Raw genomic sequence first — 25,069 nt, 5'->3', positions numbered from 1 at the left:
TGACACACAGGTAGAGAAGAAGCGGAGAGACTGTTTAGTAGGGATGGGAATTGAAAACTGGTTCCTGTTCAGAACCGGTTCCGTGTGTTTCAATTCTGTGGCACCGTTTGGCAGCTCGCTTAACGATTCTGTTTTTGATTCTGTCGTGCTGCGGCTCTGAGCAGCAAAACGGTAGCACAACTTTTTTTTACGCAAGTTATACACACGGCATTCAGTAAGTACAACGTGACCAGGTAATAAACAAAACAAAAAAAATGACGCCCCATCGGGTAAAGCGATCAAAGGTTTGGCTTCATTTTAAGGAAGAGAAAGATGGCAACGAGGCGCTTTGCAATCTATGCAAAATAGCATTTACATCCGCAGGAGGAAATACATCCAACAGGCAGAAACACCTACGCACACAACATGGCATACAATTTAACGAATCCCGTGTTTTTGATTCTTACCTTAGCTAAAGTTACGACCAGCATGGAAGGCAACTCTGGTGCTAAAAGTCCTGGAGGGCAGCGCCAGGACTTAGCCACTCTGCTGCGCAGGCGCCGTTTGATGATGTCATGGTCGCTCTGGCCCTCGCCGTCCGTCTCCTGGTTGATCATCTGCAGATAAAAAGGAAAGGCGTCAACGTTGGCAGGAGGTTAAAAATCTGAGGTTTAAAGGTCTTCAGCCATCAGAACATCACTTAGAACCAGACCCAGTCAGAGCTAAAGAGGCAGAACCGCTGGGTTCTAGCAGCAGCTGGGAGGAACCAGAACCACTGGGTTCTAGCAGCTGCTGGGAGGAACCAGAACCAGCAGTGCAGCGTCTCAGGTCCACGGCTGTGATCACTCTGCAGGGATTCAGTTCCTTCAAGCTGAGATTGGGTTGATTACTTCTGGCAGGACACCAGGGGGGTCCAACACGCGGCCCGGGGGCCATTTCTGGTCCTCTGGTTCATTTTAAACGGCCCATGATCACAACAATAAGATAATAGAACAAGTTTGGCCCAGTTTATTATTACTGAGGATTATTAGGGAGAAAATTTACTTGCAGACTAAAATATTCTAAAAATGAAATTTACAACAAAGTGTTTGTCTTTTAGTAACCTGGATTTATCTTTTATTTGAATTTGACAGTCTGACATAAATCCAGTGACTTGTGAAAAGCAGACGTGGGGTCAGCCACTCATTAAACTTGTTGCATATCCATTTATTTGATTGCTAAAAACAATTATAATTCTGTTTTATTTAACTTTAATATAAATAGAACACATTTTTGTGTTCAGAGGTTACTTTGACCTGACCAGTTGGTTCTGGGTGGTTTAAATCCTGCATTTCGGGGCTATAAAGAACTTTACTACAGGCAGCAGCTATCAGCCATCAGATCAAACGTCATTTATTGAATTAATTTTAGTTATTTAATTTAGCTGATGGTCAGTCAGGGAACAGGTCTGGACCCTCAGCAGATCCACCAGAGGAGGAAAGAAGAACTGATGATGAACTAACAGGGCTAATAAAAGCGGCCTGGTTGACTGAGGTCTGGGTTCTGCTGGTTCTCCTGCAGCTTGCTGAGGTTGTCGGTTCAGGGCTCTTACCGGGTGGGGGGGCATGTCCATGGGGCAGGAGATTTCAGGTCTGTAGAGTTTCTTTCTGCCCCTCTTGGCCCTCAGGCTGAGGGAGGAAGAGACGGCTGCTGAGTCTGGGTCCAGACGGCCGCTGACCAGGCTCATCATCTTCTTGGCTGCAGGAACACGGGTCGCCCAGCGTGAAGCAAACAGAACCAGAGGCAATAATCACTGATGACAGCTGGTTCTGCCTCATAACCACACAGAGAATTAACTTCTTAATCTGGACGGCATTAAATTAGCCTCTGGTAATAAAGTAAAACCCGTTTCTGACTCTGGTGAGCTTCAGCCCACCGGTCCTGGTTCTGGGTTCTTGTCGCACGTTTCTGACCTTTGGAGCCCAGCAGAGTCGGGGAGCTCTGCAGGAAGTCTCCGATCTTCTGCAGCGTGCCGTCCTTCCTGCTGCTCTGGGAGTCAAACCGACAACCTGAGGAAGAGCTCTGACCACAGAAGTACAACAGATCAGCTCTTTGTCTCCAGGTGACCAGTTCAGCTGTTTGGTTCTGGCCGGTACCTCTGCTTTCTTTGGAGTGAGCTTGGTTCTGGTGTTCCTTCGATTCTCACTCCCCACTTCCTCCTGCTGAGACAGAAACGGACCATGAGCAAGGCATCATGATTCACAGTGGCAGGTGGGCTTTTAATAAATTCATGAACTTGAAGAGAAGTTGTCACTCCTTATTCTATGTGTGCAGAGTTTGCTGTAAAAAGATCATCAGAGCTCAAATTCATCCTTTTCATCTATTGTCCTGATATCAGCTCTAGAGCCGATATTCACCAGACAATAACAGAGTTATTTATTAAATAACTTTAAAACGGCGTGTAATTGCACAACACTGAAGTCCCGATGTTTGTAAAGCTGCTGAGATTAAACTTTTAGTCTTTTGTACAGTGGCTAAACTTGGTGTAAAAGCAACACAGCTCATCACCCTGAATGCACCGTCCCCACTGTCAAACATGGTGGTGGCAGCATCATGGTTTGGGCCTGCTCTTCTTCAGCAGGGACATGGAGGATGTTTAAAACTAATGGGAGGATGGATGGAGCCAAAAACAGGACAATTCTGGAAGAAAACCTGTTGGAGTCTGAAGAAGACCTGAGACTGAGACGGAGATTTGTCTTCCAACAAGAAAATGATCCAAAACAAAGAAAATCTACAATGGAATGGTTCACAAATAAACATATGCAGGTGTTAGAATGGCCTAGTCAAAGTCCAGACCTGAATACAATCCAGAATCAGACATACTTTAATAATCCCAGAGGGAAATTACTTAAGAATCTGTGGAAAGAACTGAAAACTGTTCACAAATGCTCTTCATCTAACCTCACTGAGCTCTATCAGTTTTGCAAGGAGGAATGGGCAAAAATACGCCAAGTGACCTGCAACTGTAATCGCAGCAAAAGGCGGCGCTGCAAAGTATTAACTCAAGGGGGCTGATTAGTTTTGCACACCCAATATTTCAGTTTTTTATTAGTTAAAGTTTGAAATATCCAATAAATTTAGTTCCACTTCATGATTGAGTCCCACTTGTTGTTGATTCTGCACAAAAAAATCCATTTATAGTGATTATCCATTTAGTTATAAAGTCAATTTAGGAGAGAAATCTGAAATGTTTCCTCCAGACATCAGAACCCGTCAGGACGGCGTAGGAAGCCTGGACCGGCGCCGGTACCGGCAGACCGGCTGAACCCAGTCGGTTCAACAGCCTGGGCCTTAATGGACAGAACCGGATGGTTTCTCTGCTGCTGGAGGCGTTAAACTAACGACTGATGGTGATCAGGAGATGGAAACACCAAACATGGCAGATGATGATGGAGACTGATGGTGAAATGGTTCTGAGGGGTTCTGGATGGGAACGTGGTTCTAACTAGAGAAAAGCAAACGGTACCTTATGTGTTGTTGCTCGTTTACTCCTCCTGAAGATGTGAGACTTAAAAACAACAAGAATTTGGTTAAAAGCAGCTTTAATCTGGTCATATTCTGCTGATTAAATGTTAACTTTGAATCAGAGTATTTCTCTTCTACTCCAGTAAAAACCTGAAACTGAAGACCAGAGCTGAGAACATGAGCAGAAACGTCCTCAAACGGACCAGAACCGAACCTCCTCCAGCTTCAGTGTTAAATGAAGAGTTTAACATTAAATAATTTCACCTGATGGACCTAAAGATGGACCCACTGAGACCATAAAGTCCAACAGACATGTGTTGGGTCCAGATTTATTCACATGTAGAGCTAAATGAGGACTGGAGTCGGTTTAGGAACCAGTTCAGTTCCTTGGTGGATTCAGGGAAGAGTTTCTGACCAGGCTGCCTGAAATGTTTGGTTACATCCTGAGAATTAAACTGATTTTAAGCTCTGAATACAGAGCTTCAGGTGTCAAAGGTCACCTCCGTTCCAGGTTCTGAACTCTAAAACATTTCCTACAGGTCAAAGGTCACGTCCTACAACAGCAACAGCAAAGCAACCAGAGCTCCTAATGATCTATATTCTAGGAAGGTAAACCCTAAACTCTGAGTACAGGTCAGAGCCACAGATGTTAGCCTGAACAGGAACTAGGATCTTACTTTAATCCTGGCTGCAATAAATACCATAAAATCATCAAAAGTCCTCAGCAGTAGCTCCTCTAACTGGACCAGACATCCTGGGTCAGCGACCAGAACCTGAGGACGTTTAAATGTTAATTATAGTTTTAAACCAGAACCTGAGGACGTTTAAATGTTAATTATAGTTTTAAACCACAACCTGAGGACGTTTAAATGTTAATTCTAGTTTTAAACCAGAACCTGAGGACGTTTAAATGTTAATTCTAGTTTTAAACCAGAACCTGAAGACGTCTAAATGTTAATTATAGTTTTAAACCACAACCTGAGGACGTTTAAATGTTAATTCTAGTTTTAAACCACAACCTGAGGACGTTTAAATGTTAATTGTAGTTTTAAACCAGAACCTGAGGATGTTTAAATGTTAATTGTAGTTTTAAACTGAATATATTTGTGTTTGTTTATTGTTATTTATATGTTTATAAATTTTATTTAAATATATATTTAAATAAAATGCGAAATATTTCAGCACATGACTTTCTCAGTACTTGATAGTTTTAGAACATAACATAAAAGTATATGGCATTTGACATTTTAAAAGTTTTAAGCCCCCCTGAACATGAGAAAATCCTCGTTATTCGATGCTGTAGCGCACATATTCCCTAGTTACTGGAGGAAAATAGGGAGTACCAATATGGCGGCTGGTGGCTTCACAGCGACTCGTTCTAACAGCGGCTATAGACCCTTTTCACATGACGTCACTCAACTTCCGTTTTGAAGCGGAGCAGGGTATCTTTACTTCCGGCTACATGCTTTTACATAGAAAATTCGGGAGGTGAAGAGGTGTTTCACTGATAATCAGCGCGATTTCATAAGGTAAGACTGAGACCACAATGTGTCGCATTGACTATCTTTATTTTCCTTAGTATTGGTAGCGATCATTGCTGTTATATAGATGCTTTGATCGGGACAGTAACATGTAGATTAAGCTAACATGCAGCAGCTTGCTAGCTTACCTTACCAAACTTTTACCTATCAGTAATCAGCGTGATTTCATTAAGTAAGACTGAGAGCACAATATTAAACGTGTCTTATTGACTATCTTTATTTTCCTTAGACTTTGTAGCGATCATTGCTGTTATATAGATGCTTTGATTGGGACAGTAACATGAAGATCAAAGCTAACATGCAGCAGCTTGTTAGCTTACTTTACCTGTCAATAATCTGATGTAGATGTTATAAAATGATTACTGTAGCTTTGCTATTATAGAAATAAATCTTGTTCACTGAGTGAAAAAAGAGACGTTTATCTGCTACATTGTTCCCCTTACTTGATTATGTTGACGTGTTATATATAATTGCAGTCACTGAATTAAAAAGATCTTATTCCATTTGAATCTTTTTGTTCATTCCTAAAAAAAATTACTGTGGGTCTATTGGACAGTACTTCTGTTTCTGAATTTTCTGTGTATTATAATGAATTTTCTTCATAATATTATTTGCACTTATATTAATGCACTTTTTTTTTTAGTTTTTGTGCAAAATACTGTATATTTTAAGTAGAAGCCTGAAATTGTTTTATTATACTGTATTAGTAATGACATGTGCTGCTGACCTCTTAGTCAGATCAACCTTTAAAAAAGAGATCTTAAACTCAATGGGAGTTTATCTGATTAAATAAAGGTTTTAAAAAGTATTATAGTTAATCTATTTTTTTCTCCCCTTGTGTCCATCTCTCAGCAGCATCATATCCACCAAGCATGGCACAATCACAGAGAAACCGCTACTGCAGTGTCCCACAGTGTTCGAACAACAAAAAAAACTTTCCATATCTCAGTTTTCACGACTTCCCAGCTGATGCTGAGACTCGTGCCCGTTGGGTGACGGCAATAAGAAGAGACGAGGGGCCAAATCTTAAAATCCTTCGCAGCAGCACTTACGCCTGCAGTCAGCACTTCTCTTCCGAGGACACCTATGTTTCTGCAAGTGGTCTTTAACAAATTAAACATCTTTCTTTCTTAAAGATAATTGAGTTATAAGTTTATTTAGCTATTCCCAAGATAATTTCAGTGGCTCACCACGTAAATTTTTATTAGAGCTGTCAAAATCAATTTGTTAATGAAAGGAAATTAATCTGAGAAATTAATTAATTTCTGCACATACAAATGGTTTTTAAAAATACTCACCTGTACACTGTGATCACACACAGTCTCTTTCTCCTGCATTGTTTACATTTCAATTGTTTACTGTTAAATCACTACTGCACTTTATCCTGTAATTTACTGTAATTCTCAAGCTGTATGCAAACGGAATTTCGTTCTGTACGCACTCTGTGCATACATAATGACAAATAAAGTTGTCTAAGTCTAATTTGTCTATGGATGAACCCAGAACCACACACACGGGACTTAAAATGAAAGTCTTTATTGAAGGTTTGATGGGATGGAGGGTGATGTAACCAGCGAGGTAGAACTGCACGGGAACAGGGTGATGGTGTTGGCAGGAGCTGACGGCCCGGAGAGAGACTTCTTGGAACCAGGAACAGGCAGCAGGGTCCACACCTCGGCAGAGAATTGACAGTTCAGGGGAGAACCCACCAGAGCTCGGCAGCAGGCTCTTCTGTAAGGCAGAGGGGAACCGGAGCAAGGCAGCAGGATAAACAGGACAGGTAAAAGGTAAAATGGACAGAGCTGCTATGAAGTATCTATGTAATAAATAACTAAAATATATGAAGTGTGATGTCTGAAGTTTTTTAAAATCCATGTTTTTTTTGTCAGTTCCTGAAAAATAACAGTATAGGACACAAGGGGTTTGCCCCGACAGCAGCATAATCCATAAATACTATAATGAACTGATTTTTAGTGTGCATTCAACATTATTGACAGCGTCTTTCTCAGTCTATGATGTCCTAAACTATCACAGTTTTAACAGGAATGGGCAGAATTATTTTATTAATTGAGGCTCCAGATCTACTGACGAGACTGAGAAACACACTGAACCCACTGAGGAATTTTGAGGGATACCGCAAAGTCTGCAACCTCAGTAAAATACTACACAAAAAAAAAAAAAAACGGGAGGGAATGAGGCTCCTCATTTTTATTCATAGAGCTGTGACCAAGTGGCCAACAGCATTGACACTGTTCTAAAACAAAGTATGAAAAGGCTCAACATTATACATCAACTATATCCCTGGTGTGACTCATTGGCTAAAAGCTGTGAAACAGATAAGCTGATATAGCAATAAAGCTAGCGTAGCAATAAAATGGAGAAATAGAAAACTAATAAATGACAAAAGTCCTGTTGGTAGCATAGCTATCATTATCCTAGCATCTATGCTAACAACAGAGCTAAGAAGACAAAGCTCTTACCTTCATAATCGAAAAGGTATTGTTCCACAAAGAACTTGTCATTTTTGTGGAGTTTGGAGGCTGGTGTGGCCGAAAGCTTTTGTTCCAGTCTGTGCACGTCTCCCAAACGAAATATGGGTAGATTAGTGAGGGACTGTGTGAATTCCCTATGTAAAAACACTGCTCGCGGAGAAAGCGGAAGTAAAGATACCCTGCTTCACCGCAGAACGGAAGTTGCATGACGTCACTGTGAAAAGGGTCTATTAGCACTCCAGTGTATAATAGAGATCAGTGATCAAAACCGACTCATACAAAAAAACTACCTGCATAGAGCAGCAGCTTTTACATTAATCTCTTTCTCTTTTTATACATTTACCCAAATCAACTGTACAGTATTTATCCTCTTTTTAATCTTAAATCAATGAACGTGAACCATTCAAATTGACAAAGTATCACATAGAGCTATAAAATGAATTTTTAAACAGCCCACACACACAAAATGGTGTATATGAATTATTTTAAATCACATTTCAATCATGTTTGTTAATCATTCATTAAATTACTGTCTCTCAATAACTCAAAAGCACATTGTTGATTGTTTTAGCTCATAAAACCAGCTCGCTTAACTATATAGCATTAGTTGGCATATAGTAATAGTACAAATTACATGCAGCAATAGCTCAATTAACACAGATAATTTACACAAAACACAATTTTTTACATCCTCAATTCACTCATATACCTTCATCTGTCTCCAGCTGGTTTTAAACATCGTCTCCAAGCATAACAATATAACAAAGATACTTTCTCCATGAAATCAGTGAGCAATCAGCCAGAATCAGCAGTAGTTAGCATGCTATGCTAAGCGCTAATCATCATTACTCACCGCAGTTTTCACTCGACAAAACACAACAACACGGTGATGTCCCGCAACCAGAAACCCTCCTGGCAGGTGCAGATAATCTCCTAGGATCAATAACTCAAGATATAACACAGTTTTAATCAGTATTTACTTAGTAACTAGTTATATTGACGCCTCCTGTTCTAACTCTCTCTAAACTGCAGTAACGGCATCAGCGCAAAGAGAAAAAAGACAAAAGAAGAAGCGCGTAGAGCTTGTAGTTGTGAATACGCTCCCTGCTGGCAGAAATATGGAACTACAACAGAAACAAACTGTTGAATATTACAAAGAATACAAAATTAATATTCTGCCTTTTTTAGATCACAAGGGAAGTGAGGAAAGCTTTTCCAAATATTCCAGCCATCAGCTTTTCTACATCAAAAAGAACATGGAAAAGGAAAGAGTTGCTCTGGGTGAACAAATACTGACGGCATCAGGTAGGACCAGGCAGGGATTTTAGGGCTAAATATTGCCATGTAGAGCTAATATATAGAATATGCAACTAGAGTATATTGCAAAGTGGTAAACCTTGTTTCAGTGTCTAAGCTCTGTTTAGGGAGATGCTACAAAATCTGCTGGCCACGCCCACATTAAGACATTTATGTCATGTGGAATATGAAACGCGTGGAAGTGATAAAAGCCGACTATTTGATGACATTTATAGTTACATAGAGACAAAGAAAAAGAAACTTCATGTCCTGTTAAATCCCCAAAGAATGTTTTTTAGCCTGTGGAACAAGCAGTGATCAGGTAATGCTCCACAATAACCACACTAAAATGTTTTCACTTCAATTAGATTTTATTTCTATAGCGCCAGTTCACAACATGTCATCTCAAGGCTCTTTACAAAGTCACATTCAATCAGATCCTAAAAAGTAGCTCTCAGTGTTTCCAGTCCAGAGTGCATGTAGGAGGGAAACATTTGGTACTAAAACGCCTCTCACTGCATGGTAGAAATTGTGGCATTAAGCACATCTGTGGTCAGAAGCTTTGGGCATTACGCCATCCAGTTGAGTCCCAACAGAAACAGTTTATGAAATATGGAACCTGGCAACTTCTCCCCTTCATGATACGCCTTCACTCAAGGCTTTGGATGCAAGCATAGAGACATATGCAGCAGCTTCTTCTTATTATTTGATTATTATTCTGCTTCCACACAAACATGAGTGTCAGCCGCATCTTGGCTGAAGGAAGAATGATGAGGGCGGACTGCAACAAGTTTGGAGTTAACACGGTGAAATCTAGCCAGAGTTGAACTAAACTGGAGCATTAGAAGACAAAAGGGCAGCTAGAGAGAGCAACGGCAACGACATAAAGCAACTGGAATCATTCTAGAGCTCCGTATACGCATGAGGTGTTCACTGTCAACATCTGGTTGAAATCACTAAGGTAGTTGAAAAGATGGCCCAGACAACAAAGAATTTAAAAGGTGCACCAAGAGGTAAAAAGCTATTTATTCAAGGATTCACAGCACACCTTCATAAATATGAAACCATCTACTATTTACATAAACTGCATTTATGTCACATTTCAAACACACATCACTGTCACATTTAACTCTTCCAAAGAATGTCAAGAATCTTCTTCAAAATGAGCAGAGCTTAAAATGTTGGTCTATATGTAGTAATAAAGATTCTCTGCATGTGTAACAAAGGCAGGTTTTTAGGTTGGCCCTGAAGTGTTAAGCTTTACTGTAAATGTCCCAGCAATAGGTTGGATGATGTGGGCAGAGAAAAACAGCGTAGCTGCATCCCTGTTGCCTTGCTGGCCACATCTAGCTTCAGCAGATCATTTGGTTTTCACAAACTCTGTCACACTTCATTGGGATTGTCTGCAAACTGCATTGCTTCATTATAAATATGATCTGGATGTTGACAGATAACAATGATCCTGTAGTTTAACACATAGCAGCAAAAGAAAAGGATGGAAGCTTGTTTTCTATGAAGATGTGGTAGTGTGACCTCTGAACATGGAGCTGATCTTAGTGGATGGAACACATGGAACCATAAAGGTGATGTTACCTATTTTCTGCCATTGTAGACTTTGATTCATGGAACAACTGCTCCTTGTGTTCTATGGTAAAAGCAGCCAGAGCCTCCAGTTACAAACTGGCTGAGTAAATGTATTGTTTGGTGCTGATTTTCTGCCGTTTAGTAACTGAATCCTCAGCATGTGGAGCATTTCATGGTGTCATAATGGACGTGTGATCATGCTATATTCAGCTAATCCTCAGCAGGATCTGCAACATGAAAACAGTAGACGGCTTTCAGATTGTCTGCAGGTAACTAAATGCCAGCTTAGTCAGCTACTAAGTCAGATGAAGGCCTGATTGCTCACTCGCATTAGCATTTGTAATTATTTAGTCATTTGTATACCTGTACCTCAGTAACAATGCTTATTCAGAACGTTGTGAATCTGTGAACTGACTTAGTTTTAGAGCATAAAGTAAAAATACAGGTCTAACAGTCATTGAGGGAAAGCAGATCATCAAGGGTTTTAAAATGAAAAAATAATAATATTACCTTTAATTGGATGTTATTGGATGTACTGTTTTAGTGGAATATGTGAAACGAAGCGATTTGTGTTCACATGTTTTATGAGCCATTGTTATAGATATATCAGTATTTAGAATACACTGTAAAAAGATAATGATGATAATGATGATGTGGTGAGGGAAAATCCCCAGGGATTACTTCAGGAGAGTTTCCTATGAACATATTACTGAGATAACTTCATCACAGAAGCAGCTGTGACTTTTAAAAGTCATTTCTCTGTGTTCCAAAGGTAGTAAAGTGATTGGCTGTAGAAGTCAATGTTTGGATGAAGAACATTTACCACCACAGAAATCTAGAAAACAATACATGTGAAATTCTTTGAGTTCATTTCATTAAGCTGCCCAGTAGCTGAGCTGATGTGGCGGCCATCTTACCTGGGGCTGACTCCCAGATTTTAATCATTTATTGATTTGATAAAAACTCATTTTCTGGAACATAGCTTGACCCGTTCTGTAGTTGTTCAATAACCAAATGTGACGATGAAAAGATAGCATGAAGCCAGCAAAAGCCACCTCCTTGTCCCCTAATGTGTATATTCTGTAAGTTGTTGTGCAGATCCAGGGACACGTGTGGCAGATGGTTCCATGAGCCGTGCCTAGGCTGACAAGAAGATGTCCTGAAAGCTCTGAGGGAATCCAGCTGGAACCGTCTATTGTGTTGTTGGAACCAAAGTTCTGTGGCAGCAAACTATGGAAATGTTCTTCATCATTTCAACATTTTATACTTACCTGTTTCTATCTCAGCTTTTTTCTGGACCTTGTTTTATTTTCTGTGTAATTAGTATGTACATAGTGTGGCAATGTAAACCTCAGCAGTTTTGATCAATAGAATTGTAAAGTCACATGTTGATGAGCTTTAAATGTGAAATTCCACATCATATCTTAATGAAATGTGTTGAGTAACATCTGGAGGTGTTCTCCTGTCAAGCTGAATCCAAATTGTCCACTGAACACGTACTAAAGGTTTACTAGCAACATTGACAGCAAGCTAACATGTGAACTGTGGAGCTGGAATGTTCCAGATGCTGGAAAAGTGCAGAAATCAACGTTCCAGAGCCGTTGTTCAGGAACCAGAAGCTGCTCTCAGATCAGTTTTAGTCCAGATGTTTGTGTTGCACTAAAAGCTGAAAAGATGAAAGCCATGAGTTGCTTTTAAAAGCAGAAGCTTCATGTTTCTACTGTGCTGTGTGTGATGTGTTGCCAACAATCAATGAGCTTCATGGAAGGAAAGAACGTCTGAGTCGCTGCTTTGATTTTCTTTTGCAGCTTTTCTCTGACTTCTAACTTCAGCTTTAAGCAACAGTTCTGGTTGCTGCTGAAGCTCAGAAATCTGATCCACACTTGGAGCTTTTTACTAAAAGCCATTTTCCATCAATACAAACAGAACTGTTAGAGGCTTTTTCTTTGTGCTTACAAATCAAATGGAGTTGATTCAGATCAAGTCCTGCTGGGTGCGCTCCATTGAGCCCACCTGAACACCACTGGATGGGAGGAGTGAAGATTTCAGAGCTTTCCCTCTAAAGAAGCACAGCTCTTCACAGCTCTGAGAGACATTTTCTTCACAAATCCCAGTCAGTGGCATCTGCAGACCTGATCACATCCAAACATCCCATTTTTCAGGACTCAATCATTTCATCTGTGCAATTGTTCCAGCTGCTGTGGGAAGAATCCAGCTGTGAACATCTGGAGCTTTAATGTGCCGCTTCTCTCCTCCCAAACATCCAGCCTCCACCTGTGGAGAACAGCTGGAAAACAGCTGCAGGTGGAAAGAAGGAGTTTGGACCAAGCTGCCTCCTCTCTGCTCTTTTCTCTGACTCTGACTTTAAATTCACTTTGATGGTTTGAAATGAAATCAGGGTTTCAACCTGGATCTTCAGAACATCCTCAGCTGATGCTGATTTTAACCAGAGACTGTCGACACTCTGCTCAGCAGCACTAACATAATGAGAAATAATTCTCTAGGAGCTCTAGTAATAATCTGCATTAGAACAACGGCTCATTTTAGCAGCAGTGTGCTGATATTAAGGACTACAGTTTACTTTGTTACTTTGATGGAGTTTTATCATTATTTGGTGTTAGTTTGTATTTTTAGTGGATTCTTGGTTTTTATCTTGGTTTTTCTGTTTCTGTGTTGATGCCATAATTCCAGCAAAGCATCAACTAATTGTTGTTTAGTGTTAAAGGGCTAAAAATGGTTAAAGTGCAGATTGTCATGTGATCAGCAGCTCCTTGCAGCTACTGAGCCTCTGACCTGCTGTGGAAGCAGAAAGGATGGACTTAGTTTTTCACTCACTGCTTCAGGGTTCTGCTTCTGCTTCTGTTCACTAAATAATGACCCAATGGAATCTGTGCTGCTGTTGTATTTCCCTCATTTTAAGAGCTGCTGAGGAACAGATGATCTTTTATTCATGTCCTGATAAATGAAAGCTTAGAACTGACTGTGGTTCTGCTCACTTTTTACCATCACTGACATGTTTGGATCATTTAAAAACGCAGCAAATGGGTTTAATAATCAGACATCATGCAGTTTATCTTTTCACCACCAGAGGGAGACAAATCTCCAGCAATGAAGAGTCCAGTTGGTTCCCAGTTAAAGCAGGTTGTGGTTCCATCAGAGCTGAACAGAAGCTGGATCAGCAGAACAACAATGAAGCCATTTAAACAGCAGCAGAGTGTTTGTGTTCACACTGGGAGTCATGAGAAGGCTTCATGTCTTCAGACGTCAGCAGGTGAACTTTCCTCTGACTCCCACTCAGCCAGACCAGTCTGAGCAGTTCCTGCAGCAGGAAGCAACCAGCAGCTCTGTTCTCTGGGCTCATTTCTCCTCAGGACGCCATCAGGAAACATTTTCAGCACAACTTCTCTCCTTTCTCATCAAGACTTTATCAACCTGCCTCTGATATCACTGCAGACGCTCTGCTGACTGTTTTAGTCTGAAAGGAAAACTACAAACCAGGTGAGCTGTGACGTCATCAGAGGATCAGAGCTGATGTGCAGATGAATGATTTGTGTTTCCTCTGCAGGTGAAGGTAGAAAGTGTTTCTGAGCTCTAGAACTAGACTGAACAGAACTAGAAACATGAACTTCCAGAGAAATAGTTCCTGTTTTGCTGCTTTGAGCAGAGCCGTGCATGGAGCCAACGTGATGTAGCAGAAAGTAGCAGCGTTCACATGCAGCCCTACCCTGAGAAAGGCATCTAGCTTCAACAGACTCGCTCCATCATGTCAGAAGTAATGTGGAACATTTAGATCCAAGACTAAAACTACAGCCAGCTTTATGTTCTGTTCTCCAGTTTTTAGACCCAGTACCATCCCAGCTTTATTTATAGAGCACTGTCAGCACCACAGAACCAAATTACTCTATATGAATAAACAGCAGCCATATGATAACATGACAAGACATTAAACTTTAAAACTTGAACACATTTTTACTCTTTGGCCTAAAACACAGCATGAGACTTCTGGTTGTTACAGTTAAAACAATGTTGATTCTAATATTTTAACTGTTTTTCTTTAGACATGAGCAGCTGTGAATGTTTTAAAGTGTTTTATGAATGAAATAAGCAAATAAAAATCAGTAAGAACTACAATAAATAATCAGCCCTATGCTAAAATAATAAAACAATCATTAAATCTGTAAAAGATTAAGTGAAAGGAAAGAGAATAAAAATTATATTAAATATAATCAGAACAATTTAAAGTCTCTGATGGTGTCAGAGGTCGATGAGAATAGATGGTTTTATAAATTAATGTGAAACATAGGGAGGAGAACTGTCTGATGTCCAAGGGAAGGTTGTTTTATAATTCTAGATCTGCTGCAGCTAAAGCTCAGTCACCCTGAGCTTAAGCTTCATCTTTGGCTGACTCAGGATCAGCTGATCAGTGACCTGAGGGAACAGAGGATGTGCAGGATGTACTAGTTCAGACAGCTAATGTGTGGCAAGGCCATTTAGAGCTTTAGAAGCAGATAAAAGCATTTTAAAATGAATCCTAAAATGTTCAGGCAGCCAGTGCAGAGAGACTAAAATAACAGAAATGTGGTCAAAGCTTCATGTTTCATAGAGTCTAGCTGACCACTGATCTAGATCCTCACAGTTCTGGACTAAAAATGATGTTTTCTGTCTGCATGAAGCTGTAGCATATTGTGACTGATGCGCTCATTGATATTATGGACACACTGACTCAGTGAGTGCAGTGAGCCAGGCTCAGCAGCAACATGGAGATTACAAGTCACATGTAGTCAGCATGGATGTTAGGAGATGCTGCAGAACTCTAGAATCTGACCTGTTGGCATCAGATGGAGGAGAAATAATAGTGGGCTGAAAATGGATCCTTGAGGAACCCCACGTTTAATTTTTGTTGGTCCAGATTTATATTTATTTACCAAATGACACAAAGTTATCCATGTCTGCCAAATATGGTGTGAACCAGTTTAGCCCAGAACCAGATAATCCAGCCAGTGTTCTAGTTGATCATCAACATGTTGTGATGAACTGTGTTCAGCAGAACTGAGATCCAGTAGAACCAACAGAGGAGTTCTGGAGCCATTCCAGTCAAGATGAGCATCATTGTAAACGTTTAGCAGTGCAGTCTCTGTGCTGTGGTCTGAAGCCTGACTAGAAATCACTGAAGAGATTCATTTCATCACAAAGTCATACATTTGTTCATCACAACCATTTTCAATGATCTTTTCCAGAACCAGTGGATTAGTTCTGATCCTGTAGGGACTTATTATCCATGGATCTAGAGTTGGTTTCTCTAACAGAGGTTTGATCTCTGCAGTTTTCAGCCTTTAGAAAACAAACTAACTGGAAGGAAGTATTTACTATCTGTAATATTTCAGGGGCATCACAGCTAAAAACTGCTTTTAGAAACTCGGAGGGAACAAATCCAGGCAGCAAGTTGTGGATTTTCTCTTCTGATGTGTTTCTGTCAAGAAGACATAATTCAGTTTGTTAAAGTCATTTAGATGCTGTAATGATTGTGGAGGCTCAGGAGACATCAGCAGGTTCTCAGAGGTGGAGATAGATGGTGCTGGTCTCCATCAGGAGGGATGATTGGTGAGCTGTTGGTCAGCCTGTCAACAATAGCAAACAAAGTTCTGCTATTATTAGTGTTTTTATTGCTGAGATCAGAGAAATAGAACAGCCTCGCTGGTTTTAACTCCACAAACTCACATCATGATGGTAAGATCTGTTTCACTTCAATCATTTCTCTGACTGATCAACACTCTGTAGACATGAAGTTTTCTGCATCACTGATGAGGAACCTTCAGGACATCTGAGAACAAGAACAAGGCAGAAACATGGAACTTATTCATGATTATGTGTTTATGAATCATAACACAGATTAAAATAATTCAGGTTAACATTATTCCAGTACAGTGACTACATGTGGGGATAATAGCTCATCACATGTGGGTCAGAAAAATGTCCAACAGTGAAGCAAAGAATCTGGTTTAATAGTGAGGAACACATTCAGACTGATGTTCTAGGCTGAGCAGAAGAACGTCAGAGTTTCTCATGGAGATCCTGCAGGGAGCAGCTTGTCTTCTCAGTCTGTTCCTCAGAGTCAGACTGGTCCCTCTTTGTGGAGAAAAGAACCAGAGTTTCTCTGAATTCACTCTTAGCAGACAGTTAAACTGAGTTTTTACATCACCTGCTTTCTAGGTAGCACCAGGTTCTTCAGCAGAACAGCAGAGATGAGTCTGAGAACCAGAAGGCAGTCAGATCTGAACTCCTCCCACTAACCTACCTGTCCTGCCTCCATCACAGCTGAAGCTCCGCCTCCTTCCAGGTAGCAGCTCACCTGTGTCTCAGTGGTTCAGATCTTGTTCTTCAGCACTTTGGACCGTCTGAACAAACTGTAAGTTTGCTTTGTTTCCTACCAGAACTTTGTCTTGAGGAACTTTCCTCTTTGTTTCTGCTCTCTGATGTCTGGAGAACATGTTCACTTCTGATTTCAGCACAAAGTTTCATCTCTGCTCCTTGAAGAATAATCTATGAGAAATGGTGTTTAATCTGTCTTAAACTGAATTATCTAAGTGCTAGAATCAAAAATAATGTTCATCGTTTTGTTTTTCAAAAAGAACAAAAACAATTTTAGTCCCTGGTTCTAAACCGTCGACTGTGGATCTGCACCTACTTCAGTTTTTCCAGTCAAACTGGAATCACTGCATTCCTTCAATATCATCCTTTAGTTTCTATTTGTTCTCAAACATTTCTACACCCAGATTTTACACTTTATTTAGTTTCAGTCTGATTTCCAGTGTGATAAAATGAGATCAAATAGTTTAATCTTCTTTATTAAACTCGTCCCAGCTGCTGACATCCATAATGTGTCTGTAACAGCAAACAGGCTTAAATCAGAGGAAACCAGACTTTGGTTCAGTTCTTTCTGAAAACATTACTACACCTATCCAGGAGTCTTTGTAAATTCTGGTGGCTCACACCTGAACAACCTGCAGTTGCTGCGCTGCTGTTTTTACCAACATGGAGGCCCATCCTCCTATAGGCACATTCTAAGTCAGACTTTATTCCCAAAGTCCAACACCTGAGACTGGAACCAGGGGAAAACATTGATTCCTTTGATTTCACCTCTCTTTTCACCTGCATTCCTCCATCAGAGGCAGTGAACCTGTCAGGACATGATGGAACATGATGATTCACTAAAAGACAGAACCAATTAACACCAAACCAGATCAGTGACTTAGTGGACCTCTGCCTCTAAACCACATATTTCAGGTACAGAGCCAGTTTTTACCAAAAGAACATGTCTGTGTCCATGGAGGAGGTGGAGAGAAGGGAACTCCACCAGTTCACTGGTTCAGACAGCTGAGCAGCGTTGTGTCTGCGGTCCAATGCAGTGATGACGGCTCAGACTCCTACATCAGAGAAACTAAACAACAGCTACACAAACGCATGGAGCAGCACAGGAGGGTCAGCAGCTCATGGCCAGATTCAGCAGTCCTCAACAACAAAGAGCAGTTTTTAGACAACAATGATGTCCAGATGTTGGTCATGGAGGACAGATGGTGAGAACGAGGAGTGAAAGAATCCATCTTGGTCAAAAGACAAAAGCCGTCACTAAACAGAAGGGAGGATTGAGCTTCCAGCTCCCCAGTGTTTACAGCTCGGCCCTCCAACACGTTCCAGAGATTAAATCAGCAATTTATCATCATTCAGGTGACCAAGTTCTCCACTCACACCAAGCAACAACTTCTAACGATCCAGAACAGAGGCAGTGGGTCACTGATTTACACCTGAACGACAATGTCCTTGGAAACAGCTGTGCTCCTCCAGCTGTGCTCCAGCTGTGGAGTGAGAGACCAGAACTGATGAAGACTCTTTGGTGACCAAAGGTTTTCAGAAAGAACTAGAACTGGTCTAATTCTGGCTGCCTCTGATTTAAGCTGTTGCAATGAATCTGATATCTGATAATTTACACAAACACGTCTGTTTGTAGTTCATGTTCCAAAGTCCTCTGAAAACTAACCATTAATAATGAATCTGATGCTTTGAGCTCTGATGATCCTCTGCTGCATAAACCATCAGCTGAAATGGTTTCATGTCTTGAACTGAGTCAATGTGATGGACTGAAGCTTCCAGTCAGAGTGAATCAGTGTGAGTGGATGAAATGTTGCTCCATGGCTCCATCTAGTGGACTGATAGTAGAAGTACAGCAGCTGATGGCAGCTTCCTCTGCCTCTCACTGCTGTCTGACTGCATTCAACTGACACTGATATGAAGCAGAGAAGAAGAGCCAATCAGAGGAGGAGCAGCTGATCTTTTTCCAGCACTAATGATGTAAAGGATGATCAGAGTTGATGTGCAGATGAATGATTTGTGTTTCCTCTGCAGGTGAAGGTAGAAAGTGTGTGTGAGCTGATGTGGATGTGAATTCAGCAGCATGGATCAGTGTGAGGACAGAGAGGAGGGAGTCCCTCCCTCTAAAAGCACTCTGTGTGGGGAAGCTGAGAGCCAGAGCCACGCTCAGAGGTGAGATCAGCATCTCTAAGTGTCCAGAGCCCTTTTCACACAGCGTTCTCACTATATCAGGCCAGAAGAGACCAAGTGGTCCTGAAGCTGCTGCTGTTCCTCTTTGCTGCTTCATCCAGACTGAACAGAGCAGCTCAGCATGGTACCAGTGGGTTCTGACAAACAGCAAGTCAGTGTTGCACAACCAGCTGAGTGACACCAGCCTGTTGCTTAGAGCTCTGGGTTCCAGCAGGACACATCTGGAAAAACTCACCAACTTCCAGAACATTTCCTGGACCTTGATGACCAACATGTGTTCAACATTATTCATCCTAGAAAGAAGGACAGCTGATCAGACATTTATGGAAGAACCTTTACATTTATTGTATGTCTAAATACGACCCAGATCAACAGAACCAGCTGGTCCCTCTATGTAGGTACTGACTGGGTCACAAATATTAAAATACGTTTTCTTTTTACAGGATTCCTAAGACACTGACAAATAAACATCAACCAGAACCAGAACCCAGCTGTGTGTCTTTTAAGAGCGACTGGTCAAAGGATGAGAACATTTACTTCAAATCTCCAGGACCTGCATCCTCAGAGAGGTGAGCTGTATCTAACTGCTGTAACTGTGGAAACTGAGTCAGTCTGAAATGTTTTTATTCCAGCATGTGTTTAACGTGAGCTCAGCTCTTTTTCCCACATTTCTATGTTCATATGTGAAGCGGTGTGTGTTGGATGTTCTCCAGAACCACAGCAGTGAAAGTGTAAAGAATGGATGTTGTTGGAGGCGTCCTGGATGCTGCTACATCATGTTTAACAGCTCTGATCTGTTTGCTTTTGGGCCTCATTGATTAGTCGCCATCATTAAACACTTTTCTCTGCTTAAAGTCAAAGATTTAGTTTGGACTGGAGCTCACTCTGATTGGTTCTGGTCCATGTTAATGAGCTAACTGGACTCTTTAGTCCCTCTCCCATATTCATAGTGATTGAATCAAATCCAACATGGAACCAACTGGACTTTCTTTCTTTGTTCCTGAACCGTTTTGTCATCGTATCTGAAAGTCTTCCTCAGTTTTAGTGATGAAGAGTTTCAGTTCTTCTCAGCTGGAGCTGAAACAATCACTGGGATCAGAACCAGAGACTTGGTGTTGTTCCCTCACAGGAGTTTAGAGCTGCAGCTGTTCTTCAGCTCTTAAATATCTCAATGGATTTATTACATTTCAGTTGAGCTTCAGACAAGTTAGCAGAACTGCAGCAACTCATTAAAATGGGTCCAGAAATGCTCTGGTCTAAATGCTTCTCTAGATTTTTCTTCAACAGCTTTATTGTTACTTTGGGAAACTAATAAAATCCTGATTTCACTGCAAGGAATCATGTTGTGATATTTTAGCCAATCACCACCCCTAGTATGGACCGGTCTCCTCAGTCGGGGTCTGAGGTTCTGGAAATGACCCGTTACATTTCTTTAAGAGCCAAGAACAGAAACCCAGTTCCTCCCAGTGAGCTCTCAGATGTTCCAGTTCTATTTGCAGACAGAGGTTTGATCCGTTATCTCCAGAAATCAGCTGCCCTGTTCTGATGAAAACACCTTCATGTCTTCATGTCTGGAGTGTTGATGCTGATCAGGAGGTTCTGCTGCTTCCTGGCTCCATGTCAGACTAACAGTGGATCACATTTCCACGACCCGCTGGGAAATAGCTGGTAGAGCCAGTCTGACCCATCAAGACTTGGTTCCTGTGTGCGTTGTGAGAGCAGTTCAGCAGGGAAGGAAAGCTTCATCATGTGGTTGGTGGAACCAAGCTGAGCTGAAGTGGACCATCAGAGGTTCTGCTAGTTCTTAGTGGATCAGCAGGAACATTAAACATCTCCAACTACCTGGATCCTCTGGTTCTCTGCTCACATCCAGATGTCCTTCATGGACCTTTGCCTTCTGATTGTCTCTGTGTGGACAGATATAATGTGAGCTCACTGGCTTCCAGGGACCTACAGGATCCATTTTAAAATACTCACCATCACATCCAGGACAGAACCTTACATGGACACACAGCCACATATCTCAGACCTCCTCCAGGTTCACACCACCTCAGATCTAGTCATCAGAACCTGCTGGATGTCCCACACACTGTCCTGAAGACCTGTGTGGACAGAACCTTCACCTCCACTGTCTCCAAGCTCTGGGTCACTGTCCCCACCAGCATCAGATCTGCTGACAGTGTGGACAGTTTGAAGTCCCAGTTCAAGGCCCACTTTTTAAACCGTCTACTGGGTGGTTCTGGTCTTCATCCTTATATTTCATCTTCCTCTTTTTAACTTCTTTGTATCGTGTTCATTTGATGCTCAGTTTCTGTTTTAAGGAGTTTTACTGTGAAGCTCTTGGTGATTTCATCTGTGAAAACTGCTGGATGAATATTTCCTTCCTTCCTAATTGTTCTGGTTCCTCCACAGAGTGGACCAGCAGAACTCAGAGGTTCTCAGAGGTCCGTCTGCACGGCAGCATCAAAACCAGCTGGACTCCATATTTATGGTCTGTACATGTACAACAACTACTTTTCCATCGGTTCTGTTCAGTCGTCTCCATGCTGGACTTTGTGGACCAGTGGACCGTCAGTCTGTCCAACATGGTTCTGATGTTTGGATCCATGATCTCAGTCTGATGTGTCCTTCATATATTATTCTGTTCCAGCTGCTGGAGGACAACATTGTCACTTTTGTGAAGAAGGAGCTGAAGAAGATCCAGAAGGTTCTGAGTCCAGATGACCCAGACTGCTCAGAGAGTCAGAGAGATGATGAGGAGGTGTTGGAAGGTGAGGATGAAGAGCAGAGGAGGAGCAGCAGAGAGGCAGTGATGAAGATCACCCTCAACTTCCTGAGGAGGATGAAGCAGAAGGAGCTGGCTGACCGTCTGCAGAGCAGTAAGAGGATTTCTACAAAGATTTAACCTGATGGATAAATCACACATTTACTGACGTCTGAAGAGATGGAATCACATTTATTCACATCATCCTCAGAAGATCATTTGGTTTCCTTCCTGATTTCACTTTTTCTGTTAATTTAGAACATCTTGCTGCAGTTTGTCAACATCAACTTAAATCTGGTCTGAAGGAGAAGTTCCAGTGTGTGTTTGAGGGGATCGCTAAAGCAGGAAGTCCAACCCTTCTGAACCAGATCTACACAGAGCTCTACATCACAGAGGGAGGGACTGGAGAGGTCAATGATGAACATGAGGTCAGACAGATTGAAACAGCATCCAGGAAACCACACAGACCAGAAACAACCATCAGACAAGAAGACATCTTTAAAGTCCCACCTGGAAGAGAACAACCAATCAGAACAGTGATGACAAAGGGAGTGGCTGGCATTGGGAAAACAGTCTTAACCCAGAAGTTCACTCTGGACTGGGCTGAAGACAAAGCCCACCAGAACATCCACTTCATATTTCCATTCACCTTCAGAGAGCTGAATGTGATGAAAGAGAGAAAGTTCAGCTTGGTGGACCTTGTTCATCACTTCTTTACTGAAACCAAAGGAATCTGCAGCTTTGAACACTTCCAGGTTCTGTTCATCTTTGATGGTCTGGATGAGAGTCGACTTCCTCTGGACTTCCAGAACCAGGAGATCCTGACTGATGCTACAGAGTCCACCTCAGTGGATGTTCTGCTGACAAACCTCATCAGGGGGAAACTGCTTCCCTCTGCTCGCCTCTGGATAACCACACGACCTGCAGCAGCCAATCAGATCCCTCCTGAGTGTGTTGGCATGGTGACAGAGGTCAGAGGGTTCACTGACCCACAGAAGGAGGAGTACTTCAGGAAGAGATTCAGAGATGAGGAGCAGGCCAGGAGGATCATCTCCCACATGAAGACATCAAGAAGCCTCCACATCATGTGCCACATCCCAGTCTTCTGCTGGATCACTGCTACGGTTCTGGAGGACGTGTTGGAGACCAGAGAGGGAGGAGAGCTGCCCAGCACCCTGACTGAGATGTACATCCACTTCCTGGTGGTTCAGACCAAAGTGAAGAAGGTCAAGTATGATGGAGGAGCTGAAACAGATCCACACTGGAGTCCAGAGAGCAGGAAGATGATTGAGTCTCTGGGAAAACTGGCTTTTGATCAGCTGCAGAAAGGAAACCTGATCTTCTATGAATCAGACCTGACAGAGTGTGGCATCGATATCAGAGCAGCCTCAGTGTACTCAGGAGTGTTCACACAGATCTTTAGAGAGGAGAGAGGGCTGTACCAGGACAAAGTGTTCTGCTTCGTCCATCTGAGTGTTCAGGAGTTTCTGGCTGCTCTTCATGTTCATCAGACCTTCATAAATCATGGTCTCAACCTGATGGAAGAAACACAAACATCTAAGTTGTCTTCATTTTTTAAACCTAAACTAAAGTCTCTTCACCAGAGAGCTGTTGATCAGGCCTTACAGAGTCCAAATGGACACCTGGACTTGTCCCTCCGGTTTCTCCTGGGACTTTCACTGCAGACCAATCAGAGACTCTTACAAGGTCTGCTGACACATACAGGAAGTAGCTCACAGACCAATCAGGAAACAGTTCAGTACATCAAGGAGAGGATCAGTAAAAATATGTCTGCAGAGAAACGCATCAATCTGTTCCACTGTCTGAATGAACTGAAGGATCGTTCTCTAGTGGAGGAGATCCAACAGTCTCTGCGTTCAGGAAGTCTCTCCACAGATAAAATGTCTCCTGCTCAGTGGTCAGCTCTGATCTTCATCTTAGTGTCATCAGCAGAAGATCTGGATGTGTCCTCCCGCCTCAAAGAACTGGACCTGAGTTACAAGCCCCTGCAGGATTCAGGAGTGAAGCTTCTCTCTGCTGGACTGGAGAGTCCAAACTGCAGACTGGAAACTCTCAGGTACAAAGTTCTCCATCCTGTAGAAACCAGATTTCTGTCCATTACCTGCTAAAACATGATGGAAATGTTAGTTCAGTGACAGATTTTGTTAACTTTTGTCTGACCTTTATTCCCTATGAATACAAACCAGACACAGATTCCTCGTATAGGAGTGATTCTCAAAGATTTTTTGTGCCCCATTAAATAATTAAACATTTCCAGGACATCCGACAACAAAATTTGTCAGAAATGTAACTTTTATTGTTTTCTATTTTAATGCATTAAAGCAGTCACCTTGAAGATCATGCTGAATTTAAAATTTAAATACATTATAGAAACAATGGTTGACGCATTGGCGTTGCAGGTCCCATCACTCTCATTTACAATGCAGACTAACTTGGCCTTAGAACATTAGCTAAGATTACTGTATTGACGTTGTATCATTTTCTCAGATTCACTAAGTGGTTGGGTTGCTTTAACCTGTTCATTACACAGCCTTGTGTTGTGAAAGCAGCCCAGCTTAGCGCAGGTTTCTGCTACATGTTGCTGCCACTGAGAGACCTGATGTCTCCTCCACCGTCATCATCAACCATGGCAGCTGTTGACGGCCCTGCCACAAACATTTCTGACATTTTTGAACATTTGGCAGCAAGTGCTTGAAAAGCAAGTTGTTGTTTTTATTCACATGGTTTCTCTGAGCCTCCTCACTTTTTCTCCATCTCAGCATCCTAAATTACACCTAAAGGTAGTTTATTTATAATGAACCAGTTCACAACAAAAGGCAACACAAAGACGTGTAAAATCAGACAGATCCATCAATCTTTCAAAGGAGAACATTGGTGACTGTAAAGAAATCAACAATATTTCTGATGAATTGTTTAATAGAAGATTTTTCTCCCTTTCTCCTCAGACTGAGTGGCTGTAACCTCTCAGAGAGAAGCTGTGAAGCTCTGTCCTCAGTTCTCAGCTCCCAGTCCTCCAGTCTCAGAGAACTGGACCTGAGTAACAACAACCTGCAGGATTCAGGAGTGAAGCTTCTCTCTGCTGGACTGGAGAGTCCAAACTGCAGACTGGAAACTCTCAGGTACAAAGTTCTCCATCCTGGTGAAACCAGATTTCTGTCCATTACCTGCTAAAACATGATGGAAATTTTAGTTTAAAGATAGATCTGTTAACTTTTTTTGCCTATAAAAAGAAACCAGGCACAGATTCACCGTATAAGAGTGATTCTCAAAGGTTTTTATTTTGTGACCAATTTGAAGAATGAAATATATTCAGGATCCAATCCCAACAAAAT

At 41.7% G+C, this 25,069-nt stretch overlaps 1 protein-coding gene across 1 annotated transcript; it reads right to left on the bottom strand.

Moving 5' to 3' along the window:
- Nucleotides 1-377: 377 nt before the first annotated feature.
- LOC118567104 (kinesin-like protein KIF20B) lies at nt 378-2,571 on the bottom strand. Its single transcript, XM_036151255.1, has 5 exons — nt 2,527-2,571; nt 2,115-2,180; nt 1,932-2,040; nt 1,571-1,716; nt 378-596 (listed from the first exon to the last, which is right to left on the bottom strand). Exons 1-5 carry the CDS (start codon nt 2,554-2,556, stop codon nt 393-395), a joined length of 555 nt encoding a protein of 184 aa, XP_036007148.1. The 5' UTR covers nt 2,557-2,571; the 3' UTR covers nt 378-392.
- Between the last annotated feature and the right edge of the window lie 22,498 nt (nt 2,572-25,069).

This window comes from Fundulus heteroclitus, chromosome 20 (assembly GCF_011125445.2).
Source record: "Fundulus heteroclitus isolate FHET01 chromosome 20, MU-UCD_Fhet_4.1, whole genome shotgun sequence".
Lineage (NCBI taxonomy): Eukaryota > Metazoa > Chordata > Actinopteri > Cyprinodontiformes > Fundulidae > Fundulus > Fundulus heteroclitus.
Note: the sequence above shows the minus strand (reverse complement) of the source record. Positions and strands in the feature narration are given on the sequence as shown.